This window comes from Myotis davidii, unplaced genomic scaffold (genome assembly GCF_000327345.1).
Source record: "Myotis davidii unplaced genomic scaffold, ASM32734v1 scaffold1107, whole genome shotgun sequence".
Classification (NCBI taxonomy): Eukaryota; Metazoa; Chordata; class Mammalia; order Chiroptera; family Vespertilionidae; genus Myotis; species Myotis davidii.
In genome coordinates, this window is record NW_006300016.1 from 207,886 (window position 1) to 225,384 (window position 17,499).

General features: G+C 37.5%; 1 protein-coding gene across 1 annotated transcript in view; it reads right to left on the reverse strand.

The window, feature by feature from the left end:
* Positions 1-17,499, reverse strand: part of CFAP47 (cilia and flagella associated protein 47) — a 458,234-nt gene that overhangs the window by 84,086 nt on the left and 356,649 nt on the right. The window contains 3 exon segments of the mRNA XM_015571970.1: positions 2,585-2,760; positions 8,816-8,913; positions 11,736-11,891. Of these exon segments, the coding sequence (XP_015427456.1) occupies positions 2,585-2,760; positions 8,816-8,913; positions 11,736-11,891 (430 nt within the window).

Sequence of the window (17,499 nt, forward strand, 5' to 3'; positions counted from 1 at the left end):
AGGAGGGCTTGATGGGGGACCTCATGCCACTCTCCCCATCACAGAGCCAGGCCAGGGACCTCAAGCCATTCCCCCACCCACAGGGTTTGATGGGGGACCTCAGGCCGTACCCACTGCCCTGGCGCCAGGCCAGCGGACCTGAGGCTGCGCCCCCTGCCAGGTGGGGCTTGACAAGGGTGGGACTGGTTGGGTCTGGATCTAGCCCAATAGTGGGGGCCGGCCTGGTCTGGGTCTCGTGCAATTTTGAGGCACATGTGGGTGAGCAGGGACTTGACTCTGGGTCCCGTGATGCACCTCAGGCTCTGACAGGAGGAAGATTTTCATATACATTTTACTAATTTTCTTTCATCTCTGACACTTCTATTATAGAGAAAGGGCAAATAGCAATATTAAAATATCCCCTCTAATTAATCTCCTTTTATTTGTTTATTTTTTTAAAATATGTTACTGATTTTTTACAGAGAGGAAGGGAGAGAGATAGAGAGTCAGAAACATCTATGAGAGAGAAACATTGATCAGCTGCCTCCTGCACACCTCCTACTGGGGATGTGCCTGAAACCAAGGTGCATGCCCTTGACCGGAATTGAAACTGGGACCTTTCAGTTGCAGGCCGACGCTCTATCCACTGAGTCAAACCGGTTATGGCTAATTAATCTCCTTTTAATGTGCACGAATTTCATGCACCAGGCCACTAGTTTTACTATAAACTGAGTTAGTCATGAACATAAAGGTTATGTGTTTGTGTGTGCATGTAACTTAGTATACAGTACTATCCTATGTAGTAAGTATAATATGCAAATTGTTCCCTCTGCTGGTCATTCAACTGGGAGTTCAGCTGCTTGCTATGACGTGCACTGACCACCAGGGGGAAGCACAGAACATGGCAGGCATCGGCAATGCACTGCGACCTCTCACTGTCTACCTGGGGGCCTGGGTGACAGGGATGGAGGTGCGGTGAGAATGCGGGGTGTTTGCTGAGCTCGCTCTCACTCCCCCTGCTACCCTCCCCTGGAACACCAGAGCTTGCACACTGGGGAAGCCCCCATACACAGGTGCTGGGCACCCGCAAGGAGCCTGCCCCATACCTGCATGGTGTCTTCCAGGTGAGCCGGGTTGTAGCTGCCGGGACTGCAGGGGCCAGTCGGACTCCCCATGGGTTCACACAGGAACCAGTCTGTGAATCCAGCCGGGAGAGAGTGTGCTGCCCAACCAGCTTCTGTGTGGTACTGCTTGGTGGCCCAGAGGCCCATGCTGCGACCCAGCTCACGGCATCCAGCAGCACTCACCACATCTCCACATGGGGACTTGGGCGCTGTGACTCAGGCAGAGGGCGGCACACAGGGGCCCTGGGGCCCAGGTGCTGCCCAGGGCCCAGAGGTCAACTGGGACCTGCCCTTCCATGCCAGACACTCACACTTCGATTGCTGGCCAGGCCCAGGGACTGTACCCATGCACAAATTTTGTGCACCAGGCCTCTAGTGTTTTTCATAATTATCATGCTATAAAAACACTTATCATTGCACTAGTAATATGTGTATATATTGGTATACGTTTGTGATGTGCATGCACAGAGATGGTCCCCAACTTATAATGATTCAACTTAAATGGTCTAACTTATTATCTTTCAACTTTGCAATGGTACAAAACTAAAATGCATTCAGTAGAAACCATAATTGAAATTTTTAATTTTAATATTTTCCTGGTTACAACTAATACTATTTATTGTTTTACATAATTTTGCTCATCTGTAAGCTAATGTAAGTGTTCTGAGCACACTTACAGTAGGCTAGACTAAGGTATGATATTTGGTAGGTTAGATATAACAAAAGCATTTTTTACTTACACTATTTTCAACTCACAATGGGTTTATTGGGACATACCAGTAAATCCCATAGTAAGAAGCATCTGTGTATATATTTAGCATAGTATAATGCCCTTAATTTAATATTCTTTGTTTTCCAAGATGATTTGTTTTTAATTGCAAATATAAAATGTAAATTAATTTCATCAAGAAAATTGAAACTTTAACCCCTAATCCTTGTTGTAATCATTTTCATTTGACTCAAGTTTTTGCACCTAGAAAATTTTGGTTAGTGAAAAGTGGAATGAAAGAGGGTATATAAAGAGTAATTTAGGGCTTATTTAATTTGCTGTTCCCCAAAATAATAATTTTGCATTGGGTAAAACAGTGCTAACTCTAAATTAGTACATTTTATAAGTGAATGGTATTTTAAAAACCTAAAACTATGAGCAAGTGTAATCTAAATAATTACAACAAACAAATAATCATTTTAAAAGCTTAATTAAAAAAATCAACAAAAAAATCAACAATCCTATATAATAAAAGGCTAATATGCAAATTGAACAAACAGTGGAACAACCAGTCGCTATGACACATACTAACCACCAGAGGATAGATGCTCAATGCAGGAGCTGCCCCCTTGTGGTCAGTGTGCACCGCTCAGCCAGAAGCTGGGCTAATGGTTGGCTCCCGGACTGCAAGTGGGTGCAGGCCGGGCTGAGGGGACGCCCCCCCCAACATGAATTTTGTGCACTGGGCCTCTAGTAAAATATAATGCCATACTTTTCCTCTCTATAGCCTGTAGCCGCTGGAGTATAGCATACTGCATAGTCGATACATTCTTCTGGATTCAGCACAAATTTCTTGATTCCACTAAGGGCAGGATTTGATAACAGCACTTCTATTTGAAGAGCTGTCTCTTTGGCATTTCGGAGAGGTATTTCAAAACAAATGGTCTCCTAGAATTACAGAATAAATATAATCAGCTCTTAGTGTCAGCATAGAGTCACTGTTCTATGGAAGCAAATACAAAGAAAACTTTGATAGAATATAAGGCCATTAGTTTTCTTTTTCTCCTTGGTCCAGTACTGAATGAATCCCATTTGCTTTCAATCTTTTGTTTTCCTTAATTAGTCTTGGTAAATGGTAACATTATTTTTTCAGTAACTACTCCAAAAGGTCTGTTTAGCTAAATGCTAAGGGCACTGCAAAATTACATTTAAAAAACATTTTTCCTCAGTATCATTATTAATATGAGGTCTACTTATCTATTTCCTCTAGCTGTAGTACTCAAGTGTCAGCAATGCAATAGAATCACCTGTAGCGGTTGCTAAAGTACAGATTATTGGCCCTACTACACAGATTCTGATTCAGTAGATCTTGGATGGAGCCTGAAAACATATTTCTAAAACATTGTGGCTACTGCTGCTGATCTAGAGGACATACTTTAAGTAGCTCTGCACATTAAAATCAAGCAGTGAGGACATTCTGAACTAAGAAGTCAAATTATACTGATGATATGACCACCTTCCTGTTTAGATTCCTTTCTTCTGTTTTGGTTTCTCTTGTCCTGACCTCCTGGCTACACACTCGGCCATGGAAGGCACTCTTCAAGTTCTAAGACATTTCCTGGTCTTAATTCTGATCCTCCATTCTAGCTAATAACTTATATTTCATCCCATGACAGCCACGATTTCCACTACAGTAAAAGCCATTAATTGAAGCAAATGTGTTAAAGGTGAATAATAAATAGGATATATCTCAGCTGTCTAGAATGCCTTAACCTAATAAAAAGAAGGATGTTGGACATTTTGGTCACAATTTAAAAATTGGTAATGGGGGTTGACTGGTGTGGCTCAATGGTTGAGCGTCAACCTATGAACCAGGAGGTCACGGTTCAGTTCCCAGTCAGGCACATGCCCAGGTTGCAGGCTCCATCCCCAGTAGGGAGAATGCAGGCTGCAGCCAATTGATGACTGTCATCATTGATATTCCTATCTCTCTCTCCATGTCCCTTTCTCTCTCAGAAAATAAATAAAACATATTTTTAAAAATTGTTAATGGATGTACTTTAGGACATGGAGCTATTTTGAAATTTATCAAGTCACATTACAGGAGTGACCACAAAAACCTAATACTAAGCTGATGGGGGGTAGGTGTTGATGGGGAGAGAGTTAGTTATTCACAAAACATATCTTTAAGATAGACATTGCAGCTTTGTCCATGCAGCAAACATTTGCTTGACTACCTCTATATAAACAAATGAGTGGATAAACATTACATTCACACACTTTCTGGTAGGAAAAATTTAATTCACTGAGCATTTGCACTGAAAACTTCATACTTCCTACTCTCAATAGGTCTGAGAAAATAAAGACTATGTTTTGGCTCATAAAAGTTTAATTGTGTCAATAGCAATTCAATATGCACTAATAGGAAGTATTTTTTTTTACCATATCCTCTCCCAGAAGAGAATCATAAATTCATTATGAAGAAATTATTTCTGAGGTCCAAAACACACAAGTAAGGTATACTATTGAGGAAATCTTCAATTTTAATTTTTCTCAATTTTAAAACATTAAAGTCAATAAATAAACTATTCCTAAGGGTATTCTGAAATGTACCATGTAATTTGGAGGAAGTGATAACTCTAATCTGTCTCAGTAATTTTCCTAAATTGAAAATTCAGTGCCAACAGTTCAGAATTCAGATAAACAAAGTCTAATTACAAATTAGAAGCATCATTGTCATTCCTACTGCCACCTATATGTCACTGTACCTACTGAAGTCATGTCTCCCACCCCCCATCTCCAATTCTCTGCCAGTCAATCTGAGACACAAAGATTGATGAGGTGGATGCTATTGCCTAATGCCAGATAGGGGGTAACTTGGGGGTGAGGATGCATTGGTAGGCACTAAGGAGTTTTAAAAACCCGAAAACTCCTGTAGCATCTAAAGGTTTTTTCACATGTATTCTGATATTTCATATAACCTTGTGGTGGGGCAGCAGGGGGAAGGGAGTATGAAATGCAGTGACAATAGAAGGATATCTAATTGCAAGGACCAATCCCTAGGAAGTACATTCCTACTTAGTTGTTTAAAATAGGTTATAGGTTTTCTCTATCTATCTATCTATCATCTATCTATCTATCTATCTATCTATCTATCTATCTATCTAAGAAGGCTAAAATTTTAAACTAAAACATTATTGAAAAAGGTAGCTAACACGTGTTTTATATTAATGTTTTTATATGTGACACCATGTGAATTAACTGTACTTTTCACTATGCTCCTCTCTTGCTAGCTTGTGGAGATATTTCTAGGTCTCACCATTAACAACAGAGTGAATTTAAATGAAGGTTATTACAGAATGAAAAATTAAGAAAGATTCACATAATTATCATCAACTACAGAGCAAATATTATGAAGGCTATGACTGATCTAAAACTTAAAGCATTTAAAATTTTGTTCACATACTAAAGTTTTGTTTTCAAAAAATATAGCCCATTGCTACACTGGAATTATTGAGCATCAATGGGAAGATAGTGGATTACTCTCATCATTCTCCCACAGCCAAACTATATGACATACACGAAATTTTTGAGTTAAAAAAAAATGAAACAGCAGATATTACATGTTAAAATTTCCAAAAGAAGTCCTAAATACTTTACTCCAACAGAAAATGAACTACTAACAACCAATTATTGCTTATTGTGAATATGACTTTTGGAACCTGCTGTAAGAAATAAACAAATTTATGTGCCTCAGAGTCTAAATATTTCTTACACAAACCCTATTTTAGAGAGATTCTAACCATACATTCATCTTTAGGGAAGATGTGGAAGTTGGGTTTAATGTAACAAAAGTTGAGAAGCAAATAGAAAATTAGAAATGGCTTAGTATCTTGAAAGCTCCATTGCCACTTCTGATGATTTAAGGTTTAAGTTAAATATTACTCAGAAGTTTAGCAAAAACAGCAACTGTAATTAAAACTACTAGGGAACAATATATAGATGAGGACAATAGTTTTAATGTACTTCAGAAAGTATTTAGAAAACATCTTCTTCAAGAAGTGCATAAAAAGTTTATTTGATGGGATTATCTCTCTATATAAAAACCTAATATGGAAAGTGTCCAACTGTTTATTTGACCATCTGACCAGTTGCTATGACGCACACTGACCACCAGGGGGCAGATGCTCCAACTGGTAGGTTAGCTTGCTGTTGGGGTCTAGCAGATTGGGACTGAACGAGATGGGCTGGATGCACCCTAGAGCCCTCCTGTGATCGTTCATTGGTGGGGTCCCTCAGCCTGGTCTGCACCCTCTCACAATCCAGGACCCCTTAGGGAATATCAGAGAACCAGTTTCGGCCCGATCCCCACAGGCCAGGCTAAGGGACCCCATTGGTGCATGAATTCGTGCACCAGGCCTCTAGTTTAAAATAACCCATATCATCTCTACCAACTAAATCTTCATGTTCATGAATTAATAACTCATATGCTTTTTAAAAAATATATAGATATGTATTTTTATTGAATTCAGAGAGGAAGGGAGAGAGAGAGAGAAATATCAATGATGAGAGAGAATCATTAATTGGCTGCCTCCTACATGGCCCCCACTGGGGATCGAGTCCACAACCTAGGCCTGTGCCCTGACTGGGAATCAAACAGTGACCTCCTAGCTCATAGGTCAACACTCAACCACTGAGCCATGCTGGTGGGGCAATAACTCATACATTTTTACCTTAGGCAATTACTATTAGAAAGGTGGCAAAGCTTAATACCTTGGCAACACTATCACTGTTATTAGTAGCTTATGTGGACAGAGTTAGTGGAAAAAGACTCCACCTCACCAAACTCAGTTGAAAGTGAACATTTAATTAGTACAGAATACCTGTCTATAGTGAGAAAAAGAGCAATTTAGCAGCTGATGGTACTAAGTTTTGCCCCCGCATTGTAATATAAAACTACTCAATAGAATGGGGGCTCAAAACTTGCATTTTCATGTAGACCTTGAGAGGAAATTATTTCAATGTCTTTCTGAAATAACTATGCCAAATATTCACATAAAAACAATAGTATAAGTGATAATAATCCGAAATATTATACAAATAAGAAGAGGTATTGGTACCCTATTGTGGTATTAAATAATAATAATGGAATTATTGCCTGGGGAGGGGGAAGTCCCTTATGGAAAATTGAAAAGGGCCCATTTGAAAGTACATTATTCATGAAAGCAATATATTCCTCAATGGGTATATATAAATCTTAATTTTTAAAATGAAAACAGACCTAGCTGGTTTGGCTTAGTGAATAGGGTGTTGACCTATGGACCAAAGGGTCCTGGGTTTGATTCTGGTCAAGGCCATGTACCTTGGTTGCAGGCTCCTTCCCCACCCAGGCAGTGGTCAGGGGCGTGCGAGAGGCAACCAATCTGTGTCTCTTTCACATCACTGTTTCTCTCTGTCTTTCCCTCTCTCTTCCACTCTTCCTAAAAATCAATGGAAAAAATATCCTCAGATGACGATTATAAAAAAAACACCAAAAAAAACCCCCCAGAAAAATGAAAACATACTTTATGTGCATTAAAAGAGACAGGTGATGGTTTATTTTTGCTTTTTACTCAGTCTTCTTACCTATCCATATAAAGTACCGTGACGGTATGTGTTTCTCAACCTGTGTGACAATCTTCACCTTGAGAAGTTGAGAATTATAAAAATCTCAATTTCTACCAGTATTTTCTTGACGAATTAATAATTTTTTCCAAAAAAGGATACTTTATATACCATTTCATGAGAAGATGCAACAGTTGGTTGCTATTTTAGAGTTGCATCTATATTTGCTAGTTTGTTTTGCATATTTCTACTCCTCTCTATCCCTATTTTAAACATATGGTTAATAAAGAAGCCAATGTCTTCCCCTTTTTGAGGTACCACCTCATGGTTCCAATTTCTCCTGGTCTCATTTTTAGAGTATTTTTTCTCCTGTGTTCTGAGAAAGAGATGACTTTTAATCTAGTAACAATTTTCCACAGCAAGTGGTTTCATAGTTAAAATTATATCATTTAAAAATAACCTTTAAGATTTTATTCTGCAGTGATAATAGGGCCACAGATATTGGGTATTTTCATTAAGTGAAATGATCCCAACATCATCACATTAAATGATTTTCCACTTAGAAGAAACTCCATTTGCAATTTACACTTGAGTACATTTCAAGAGTTTAATCATCCATTTTCTTTGCCTCAGTAGAAATTTACCCAGAAATCAGATGGACAAATAATTGATTTGTAGACTAAAAGTGCTTTAAGTCTTTTCTTATTTTATATTTGATGGAGCAAAAGTTCAAGATTCTAAATAATCAATTGAACAAAAAAATCTATCTTCACATTTAAAAATAAAAATAATCTTTATCATGGATTTAAGTATTGAATACTAACAATAAGGATATTAAATGGAACAAAAACATGATTAACAGCAATTAATACTGTCTTCGTGTTTCATTTAAACCCAAGACTCCCAATATTTGACTCTTAAGTAATCCTGGACATAGAGTTAATAACACTTTAATAATTCACATAAAACAAATCCTATTCTTAGTCACTATTACTTAAAACCCTAAATCTATGTCTGTTGCTCCAAATATTTTTCTTCCTGTTGTAAAACCAGGAAGAATTAGTATTGAAAAAGTCTGAAGACACACTGCTGCTTTTATCAGACATGTGAGGGCAAGCATAAAGGCAAAGGTTAAGTTTGCTCTAGTAACTCTTAAATCATTCAGGTAGAATGCTAATCAGTGCAGCCACTATAAGATATCATAAAACTGAAAAAATCTTTACCATAAGCTTTCAAGGTACACTTTACTGGATTTAAAAATAAAATTTCTAAAAAATGAATAATTTATCCAAACATGAGTATTAATAATATGGTTTTTTCCAAGGACAGCAATTTAAGTTTACAATCAAAAGATCATCTGCAAAAAGGCAAAATCTATGACCATTTAATGGGCTCTTACCATAGCAACGCATTTAATTTCAATAATGTTTACAGGTTTCCCAGGATAGATATGGATCTCAAGATTATACCAGACTTGTACAGTGCTATCATCATCATCTGGAAAAAAAATTCATTTCTTAATATAGGTTTCAGAACACCATACGTAACATAAAATTTGAGAAACATGAACAGATATCATTTTCAAACTCTTTTTGATGGGCTCATTTGTCAAGAGTGCTGAGGGGAGGGTAAGAAGGTGAATTCATCACTGTTTGTGAGTGCTAAGGGAAGCCCTATCCTGCAAAGTCTTTCCCCTTTTAGCTCATGTATATTTTATGGATTTTTCCAATGCTTTAGTCCACAATGAATTTGCAGAGAAAATAGTTCTGAAAAGATGTCTATAACTAAGAAGACATTCTAAGCAAATTTCAAGCATACACTATCATATTTTCAATATAATCACATTGTACATTATATCTCCAGAACTTACTACTCATTTTGCATAACTGAAACAAAATATACTACTGAGCAATCAGAAAGAAAGAGACCCACGTTATTATAGGCGATAGAAGGTTAATCCTGTCTGAGTCATGATATGGGAAGGCCTAGCTGAAGAATTGAACATGTCATCATGCAGTTAAGATTTTTAAAATTAGATAGCATTCCATTGGAGTCCATTACCATCACATGATAGTATTCTGATTTTCTTTCAAACTCCTCTAAACACTTTTATCTGGTTTTCCTTCACGGTTCTTGTGCCTTAGATTTTGATAAGGGCTTAATTGTAGCATAATCCATCTACAACAGGTATCTGCTCTTTGCCTCACCTGAATGATCCCTACTGAAGAATCCCTAAACTTTTACAACCCGTTTTATTATTTTTTCACCATGTCCAGCTCCAGATATTCAACAGCTGACTGATTATTGCCATGTAAATGGTTTACTGTCACATCAAAATCAGAAAACACAAAACTGTTCTAAGCATTATAATCTCCCAAGTTATTTCTTCTTGTTGAGTTTAACTAAACTACCTCACAAGATTACTGCCTCCACTTCCATTTCGTGTGGCCAAGCAGCCTGCAGGAACCTTGAAGCAATACTAGCCACTCTCTCTCCAAAGTGCATAACTTAGAAAGCAGCCCAGCAGAGTCACAAGAAAATATAAGTTCATAATATGACTCACACAACCACACTTGGTCTAAGTACTCTCTCCAACCTCCCAAGGCTGTCCCCTTGTGTGCCCCTTAGATAAGACCCCTAGGAAGCTTACCAAAACCCCACTGTTTTTGGTTTGAATTGACCAAACTGGCCTTAGCCTGGGAACCACAAAACATTCCATTCAAAAACCCTAATAAAGGCATGTACCCAGGTCCTTCCTCTCTTCCTGCCTGGATCTCACCTTGTAGACCCTGGAGGCAGCTAGAGTACCTCCTCCAGGACCTGTGAGTAACAAACTTCTCTATTTCACTTTCCCTTGCAGTCTTTTAAACCTTGACTCACTACCATCTGACACTCTAGGGCACTATTTAACAAATGTTAATTTAACAAAATCAAGATACTTCTACATTTCTATCTGAATATTTCTCTATTCATGAATATAACAAAGCTTGTTATTTTTTTGAAATCAATCCTCTCTTGCTATCTCCTTTGTCAAATAATACTAGTTTCTAAAATGTTTTCCATCTTCAGTGGTATTTCTCTATCCACATCACTACAGTAAAATACATTGTTCTCTTCACTTCAAACACCATTTGCTGTTGTAATGACCTAACTGACACCAACTGCTTTTCCATTTCCAATGTATTTTGAATACTGACTAAATGTCACTTTTAATCCATGTATCCTGTGATGGTTAAGTGTGTGTGTTGATTTGGATGGGCGATAGTGTCCAGTTGTTTGGCTACATACCAGTGTAGATGCTGCTGTGAAAGTTTTTTTTTTATGTGATGATTACTCATATCAATAGACTTTGAGTAAAGCAGATTATCCTGCATAACATGGGTGTGCCTCCTCCCAAAGCAAAAACTAAGGTTAGCTGAAGAAGAAGCAATTCTTAGTTAAGACTGGAACATGGAAAACCTGCCTGAGCTTGTAGCCATCTGATTTGCCAGGTATGATTTGGACACAATACTACAGTAGCAACTCTTACCTAATTTTCTAGGTAAGAAAGGCTTGCCCTACTGATGTTGGAATTGCCAGTCCCCACAATCATGTTAGCCAATTCCTTAAAATACCACTATTTATAATATATTACATTATATTAGAATATTATGGTAGTATCTGTTTCTCTGAAGAATCTGACTAAATACAAATTCATTTAATAAAGATTTCTTCTTTGAGATAAGTTTGTATCCACAACTTTGCTCCTGATGATCCAGTTTTCTCTAATGGCCTCCTATGTCCCTGCTTCTTACACATAACAAAACTCATTCCCCCATTCCCCAGGAATTTTCCCCTGTCTTTTCCCACACTCCACCATCTCATTTTCCCTTGAATTCCTACTAAAAAGATATGATGTTTATTAACATGCAAATAAAATTTTATAATATAGGAAGGAAAAACAATAGCATTTGCTTTCTTTTGCATGAGAAAGACTATCACACCCTATGTTGAAGAAAATCATATTACATTGTTAAAATAATATACTCATTAATATTTTATCAGAAATTAATTGCTGTTTTTGTTTAATAACATAAATATATATGAATTTTTTCACTTATGAAAGAGTAGGCAGCCTTCAAGCTGAAGGGTTATACTCTATTATGGTTAACAGCAAAACAAACCCAGAAATTAAACTACATAAATTTAATATTAAAATAATATAATAAAAGTCTGATAAATATGTGCAACACATTTGTATATGAATTATGAATGTAAAGTATCTACTCATAAACCAGTTTATGAATGCTGGTCATGAAACTTCATAATAATAAATTTACCTAAGCCTGCCGTATCAAGCTTGATGGATTTTTCTGACAATTTCTTAAAAAAAGATATTCCATCCTGATGTTGAATTTTATGTTGACCTTGATCTTCATCTGATTCTTTCTCAAAATCACCATCTTGACTATTTTCAATGGAAAATGAAAGTTTACCTACAAAACATAGGTACAAAATTTCAGATTAACCAGGGATTAGTTTTTTAAAATGAAAGGTCAGTTTCAGATATTAAAGTTGCTCTAGCTTGAAACTAATAACAACAAAGCCAAACATAAATTCAAGATTTTAGTATCAGAATTAAATCTGATGGTGGTACAGAACAATTTAGTGAATTCAAGAAAATTTTCTCAAAATCTCCATTAAAATTATATTTTAAATAGCTTTCTTATATTTTTTCAAATGTGTCAAATAATAGAACTGTATCACTTTTCAGAAAACTAAATGAGTGTGGGGGGTAGGTATAACATACAAAACCCAACCAGTGTAACATACCACATTAACAGAATGAAGAAAAAAACACACATGATCATCTCAATTGATGAATAAAAAGTATTTGACAAAATTAAACAGCCTTTCATGATAAAAGAAAAACAGGAATAGGAAAACTTTCTTAAAATAATAAAGGCCACATATGAGAAATCCACAAGCTAACATTATACTCAATGGTTAAAAACTAAAAACATTTTCTCTAATATTGGCACAAGACAAGGATGTCTGGTTTTATCGTTTCTATTCAACATAATACTAGAATTTCTAACCTGAGCAATTATGCAAGACTAGAGGCCCAGTGCACGAATTCATGCACGGGTGGGGTCCCTTAGCCTGGCTGGTGATTGGGGCCGTCTTGCCCAGTTCTAATTGGGGTCAATAGGGGCTGGCTGGCAGCGGGGAGGGATCACAGGAGGTTGGATGGCCAAAGGAGGTTGGCTGTGGGAGTGCACTGATCACCAGGGGGAAGCTCCTATGTTGAGCATCTGCCCCCTAATGGTCAGTGCACATCATAGTGACAGGTCGACCGGTCGAGCAGTCGACTAGTAGTAACAGTCACTTAGGCTTTTATATATATAGATATAGTAAAGGCATCCAAATTGCAAATGCAGAGGTAAAATCATCTCTGTCTGCAGATGACACAATCTTATATGTAGAAAACCTTATTGATTCTACACAAAAAACTTAGACCTAATTAATGCATGCAGCAATATAATATGCAGGATATAAAATCAACACACATCAGTTAATTCCTATGAAGCATTTGAAAAGGAAACTAAGAAAACAATTCCATCAAATAAAACTTGTTTGGATAACACTACATATGTTAAACAATATGTGTGCACTGAATAAGGAAACCTGGTCAATATTTCAAATACTATGAAATACTCGCAAGAAAAGGACACATTCTCTATTCTTTCTCACTTTAGTCCATTTAGTTACTCAGCATATTTTTTCTTCCTCCAATACATCCATTTAAATGCTACTACATTTTTATTATCCTTTACCAAAGAAAAATTGGACAAGCATTTGTAAAACAATTCAAAAGCCCTATATGAGTATAACAAGACCATATATTATAGAGCAAAATGAGAAATTAAATACTTAAGAAAAAGGAAATGAATGAAGAGAACTATGGAAGCAATTATAGTTCAATGTAGTAGCTTGTGTTTTAACTAGTGGCCTGGTGCATGGATTCATGTACATTGAAAGGAAATTAATTAGAAGGTGGCTGGTGGGGCAGGACTGGGTGAGACGGGCCAGACATGCCCTGGAGCCAGCCTCCCCGGCCAGCTGTACCTGGGGCGGCACCAGGGCTCGAAGGGCATCTGCAGAGTGAGTGGGGTCCCTCCAGTAGGTGGGTCCCTTGACCTAGCCTATGGGGATCAGGCCGAAACCAACTCTCCAATATCCCCCGAGGTGTCCTGAAGTGGGAGAGGGCACTCTGAAAAGTTGCTGTTGCTCAGCTGATCCTGTGTTGAGCGTCTGCCCCCTGGTGGTCAGTGTGCATCATACCTACTGTCTGGTTGGCTGGTCATTTAGCCTTTTACATATGTAGATTGAAAGGACACTTTCATTTATTTATTTATCTTTTAAATATATTTTGATTTTTTTACAGAGAAGATGGGACCTTTCAGTCCGCAGGCCAATGCTCTATCCACTGAGCCAAACCGATTAGGGCAGGACACTTTTAAACAATGTACCAAAATTATGCCAATATTTTTTACTTAATTTATTCTAGAGAAAAACCTTTGGCTTGGCAATATAAATTTAATGTTATTTCCAAACAATTACATTTTAAAATTGCATCTTTATTTTTGGTTGTTAATTAGCTACTAGAGGCCCAATGCATAAAATTCGTGCATGGGAGGGTGTGTCCCTCAGCCCATTCTGCACCCTCTCCAATCTGGGACCCTTCAAGGGTCCCTCTCACATTCCAGGATTGCTGGCTCCCAACTGCTCGCCTGCCTGCCTGGCTGATTGCCCCTAACTACTTCTGCTTGCCAGCCTGATCACCCCCTAACCACTTTCCTGCCAGCCTGATTGATACCTAACTGCTCCCTTGCCGGCCTGATTGCCCCTAACTGCCCTCCCCTGTTGGCCTGGTCACCCATAATTGCCCTCCCCTGCTGGCCCGGTTCGCTCCTAACTGCCCTCCTCTGCCAGCCTGGTCATCCCTAACTGCTCTCCCCTGCTGGTCTGGTCCCCCCAACTGCCCTCCCCTGCAGGCCTGGTCGCCCCCAACTGCCCTCCCCTATCAGCCATCTTGTGGCAGCCATCTTCGACCACATAGGGGTGGCCATCTTGTGTGTTGGAGTGATGGTCAATTTGCATATTACTCTTTATTAGCTAGGACAGTAGAAGATATAAGTAGTCAAATTCTTATAAACTTATAAAAAGAATAACATTAGACTCAACAACCTGACTATCAGCAATGAACCTTCAAATCAAACGCCGTAAATACTGATTATGAGAATATGTGTGAATATAAAAGAATATGTGAAGAGATGATAATTTTTCCACAGTATATATACATGTGATTATTTCTTCCCCTATATTTCTCTGTTCTGGCTAAGGCCAATCCAAAAGGGAACAAAAGTAAATAAAAACCTTGATTGTTGGTGCTTGAGTTTATTAGAGTGACAGGAAAATTATTAGATGGTTTTGGAAACACTATCGGTACAACAGAAATAATAGTAGTGAGCAAAAGCAACTGTCTAAGGTACAGCATCATTGACTTAATGGAAATTCTTAGTTTGTCTGAAGAGAACACTACAAAAAATCTAATAGAAATAGTAATTATTGCAGTTATACTTTTAATAAAAAAAGTTTTTACTTTGGCAGAATGGACATTTTTAGCTGCTAAACAGTCTAAATGGTTGATTTTTCAAAAGGCTGCTTTAACAGTCAATAAAATAAACATTTCTCAGTATATAAGTCATTTTATAAAATTAGGAATCGTTTTTCTCTAATTTCATATTAGCTTATAAAATATAAATATCAAACTCAAACTTAAAGACTGAGCAATGTTATCTTATGCTAATGGTGTTTCTTTGGAAAATTATGCAAAACCATTTATTGAATGCTTACTCTATGCTTGGCATATGCTACACCCATTACATATTTAATTACTTTGACATGAGTTAATTAATCATTTTATTTATTTTTTCTTTCCTTTTAAATCTTTATTGTTGAAAGTATTATATGTTCCCCTTATTCCTCCACTGACCCCTTCTAGCTCACCCCCGCCCCATGCCCCAAGCCTTCACCACCCTATTATTTTTAAATTTATCTTTATTGTTGAAAGTATTACAGATGAAAGCTGATCAACCTGGGCTGTACAGAAGGTTGGCTGTAGAGAAGGTTGGTAACTTACTCTAGGTCACACAGGTAATAAGTGGCAAAGACATACCTATGTCCCTGACAACAGAGTATGAGAAATGGTACATTAAGTCATGTCTAAATATCACCCAACATATCACAGAATAAATGGTTTTGACTGGCAAAATCGCAAAATCACTCCCATACTTCTTCCAGAACATTTATTTTGATCTAAAGTGATAGGTCTTAGATACTGCTCAATGATCACCTCCAAAAGCAAGTTTCCATGGCAACAGTTAAACCTGGCAAAGTTTTGACCTCTTTGCACTTGGTCTTCTCACACCCACCCTGTTCTTAGCACTGGCTTTATACTTCACCACTCCTGATCGCTAATGAGGAACACTGTTCAGGAAAATTTCTGTAAGGCTGGCCTTTTGTCAACTTGTGAATTTCTTAGAGGCACATTAATTTCATCAAAGTTTTTTTTATACGTATATTCTCTATGCACAGTGTATTACACATAATCAAGCTAATTTCCATTGTTTCGTTTCTAATATACTACCCTAATAAAATCTAAGTAGCAAGATTAAAGATGAAAGCCTAAGGGATCTTTTGCTAACCCTCCTCTTACTTCTACCTTTTTATTTCTTTATTTTAACCTTTATTTTAACTCAATTTCTTTTATTTTATTTCCCCTTCAAAAGGCAAGGTGGAAAAACAAATTTATATGGATGATAAAGAACACAGATTTAAAAAAATCACTCAACAATACAGCACTAGCCGGTTTGGCTCAGTGGATGGAGCATTGGCCTGCGGACTCAAGGGTCCCAGGTTCGATTCTGGTCAAGGGCATGTACCTTGGTTGCAGGCACATCCCCAGTGTAAAAAATTATTTAAAAATAATAATAATAAACAATACAGTGCTGTGGTCACATCTGTCTTTAATCTATATATAATACAGCTTATCTCCCACCCTTTTTAAGCTCCTAACTGTTACAATTAAATGTACACAATTGAGCCTTGAACAACATGGGGGTTTGGAGTGCAGATCCTCTGCCTAGACAAAAAAACAGAGAGATGGAAAGGGGGTGAGGGGGAGGTGAGAGGGGAGGAGGGAGGCAGAGAGGAGAAGAACGGGATGACTATCGCTCAAAATCTATCTATCACATGGAGAATTATTAATGGGCTTTGTAAAGCCAAATGTCTGCAAAGTGATCGAAGAATTCAGAAGATGCTAATGACTATGACTGTGGTAATACCTGAAGCCAAGCAGAGAGTGGGGGTGGGCAGGTTGGCTCTTCCTTCACAGTACATTCTATTACTGTGATACTAATTGGTTCATTGTTTGCCATTCTGAAATTTTCCTTCTGCTTGTTAATAGGATTGGCATTCAGTCTATTCTCTGTACTTTCTTCTTTGGAGCAGCTTTCTATGCCTTCTATGCTAAGTATAGACCAATGGTTCCCAAACTTTTTTTGGCCATGCCTCACCTAAAGCACCTCTAAAATCCTGATGCCCCCCTGTGACATATAATTCTGATTATTCAAAAAGTGAACTCCTATTCACATGGAGGAAGCCTAAAAGGCCATTAACTAGGTCTAAACAAGCTTCCAAAAAACATGGCATCCATAAAAGAGAAAAATAAAAGAATGAAAGGACAGTTAAGTACTGTGGAAGAAATCACTAAGAAATTGTTTAAAAAATAATAATAATATGAAGTGATATTAAAAAATAGCAAATAGAGTTTCAAAATATATAACAGAAAACTGAAATGCATAAATATGTCACAATATATAGTTATATACTGTATGTGAGGCCCCTAGAAACATAAAAAAATGCAAAAAATTCACTGTTAATAACTCATTTTCGAATTGACCCCCTTAAAATCAATTTACCCCGCTGAGGGGTATTTGCCCCCCTACTCTAGATGATGAACATTCTATTTCAAAAGAC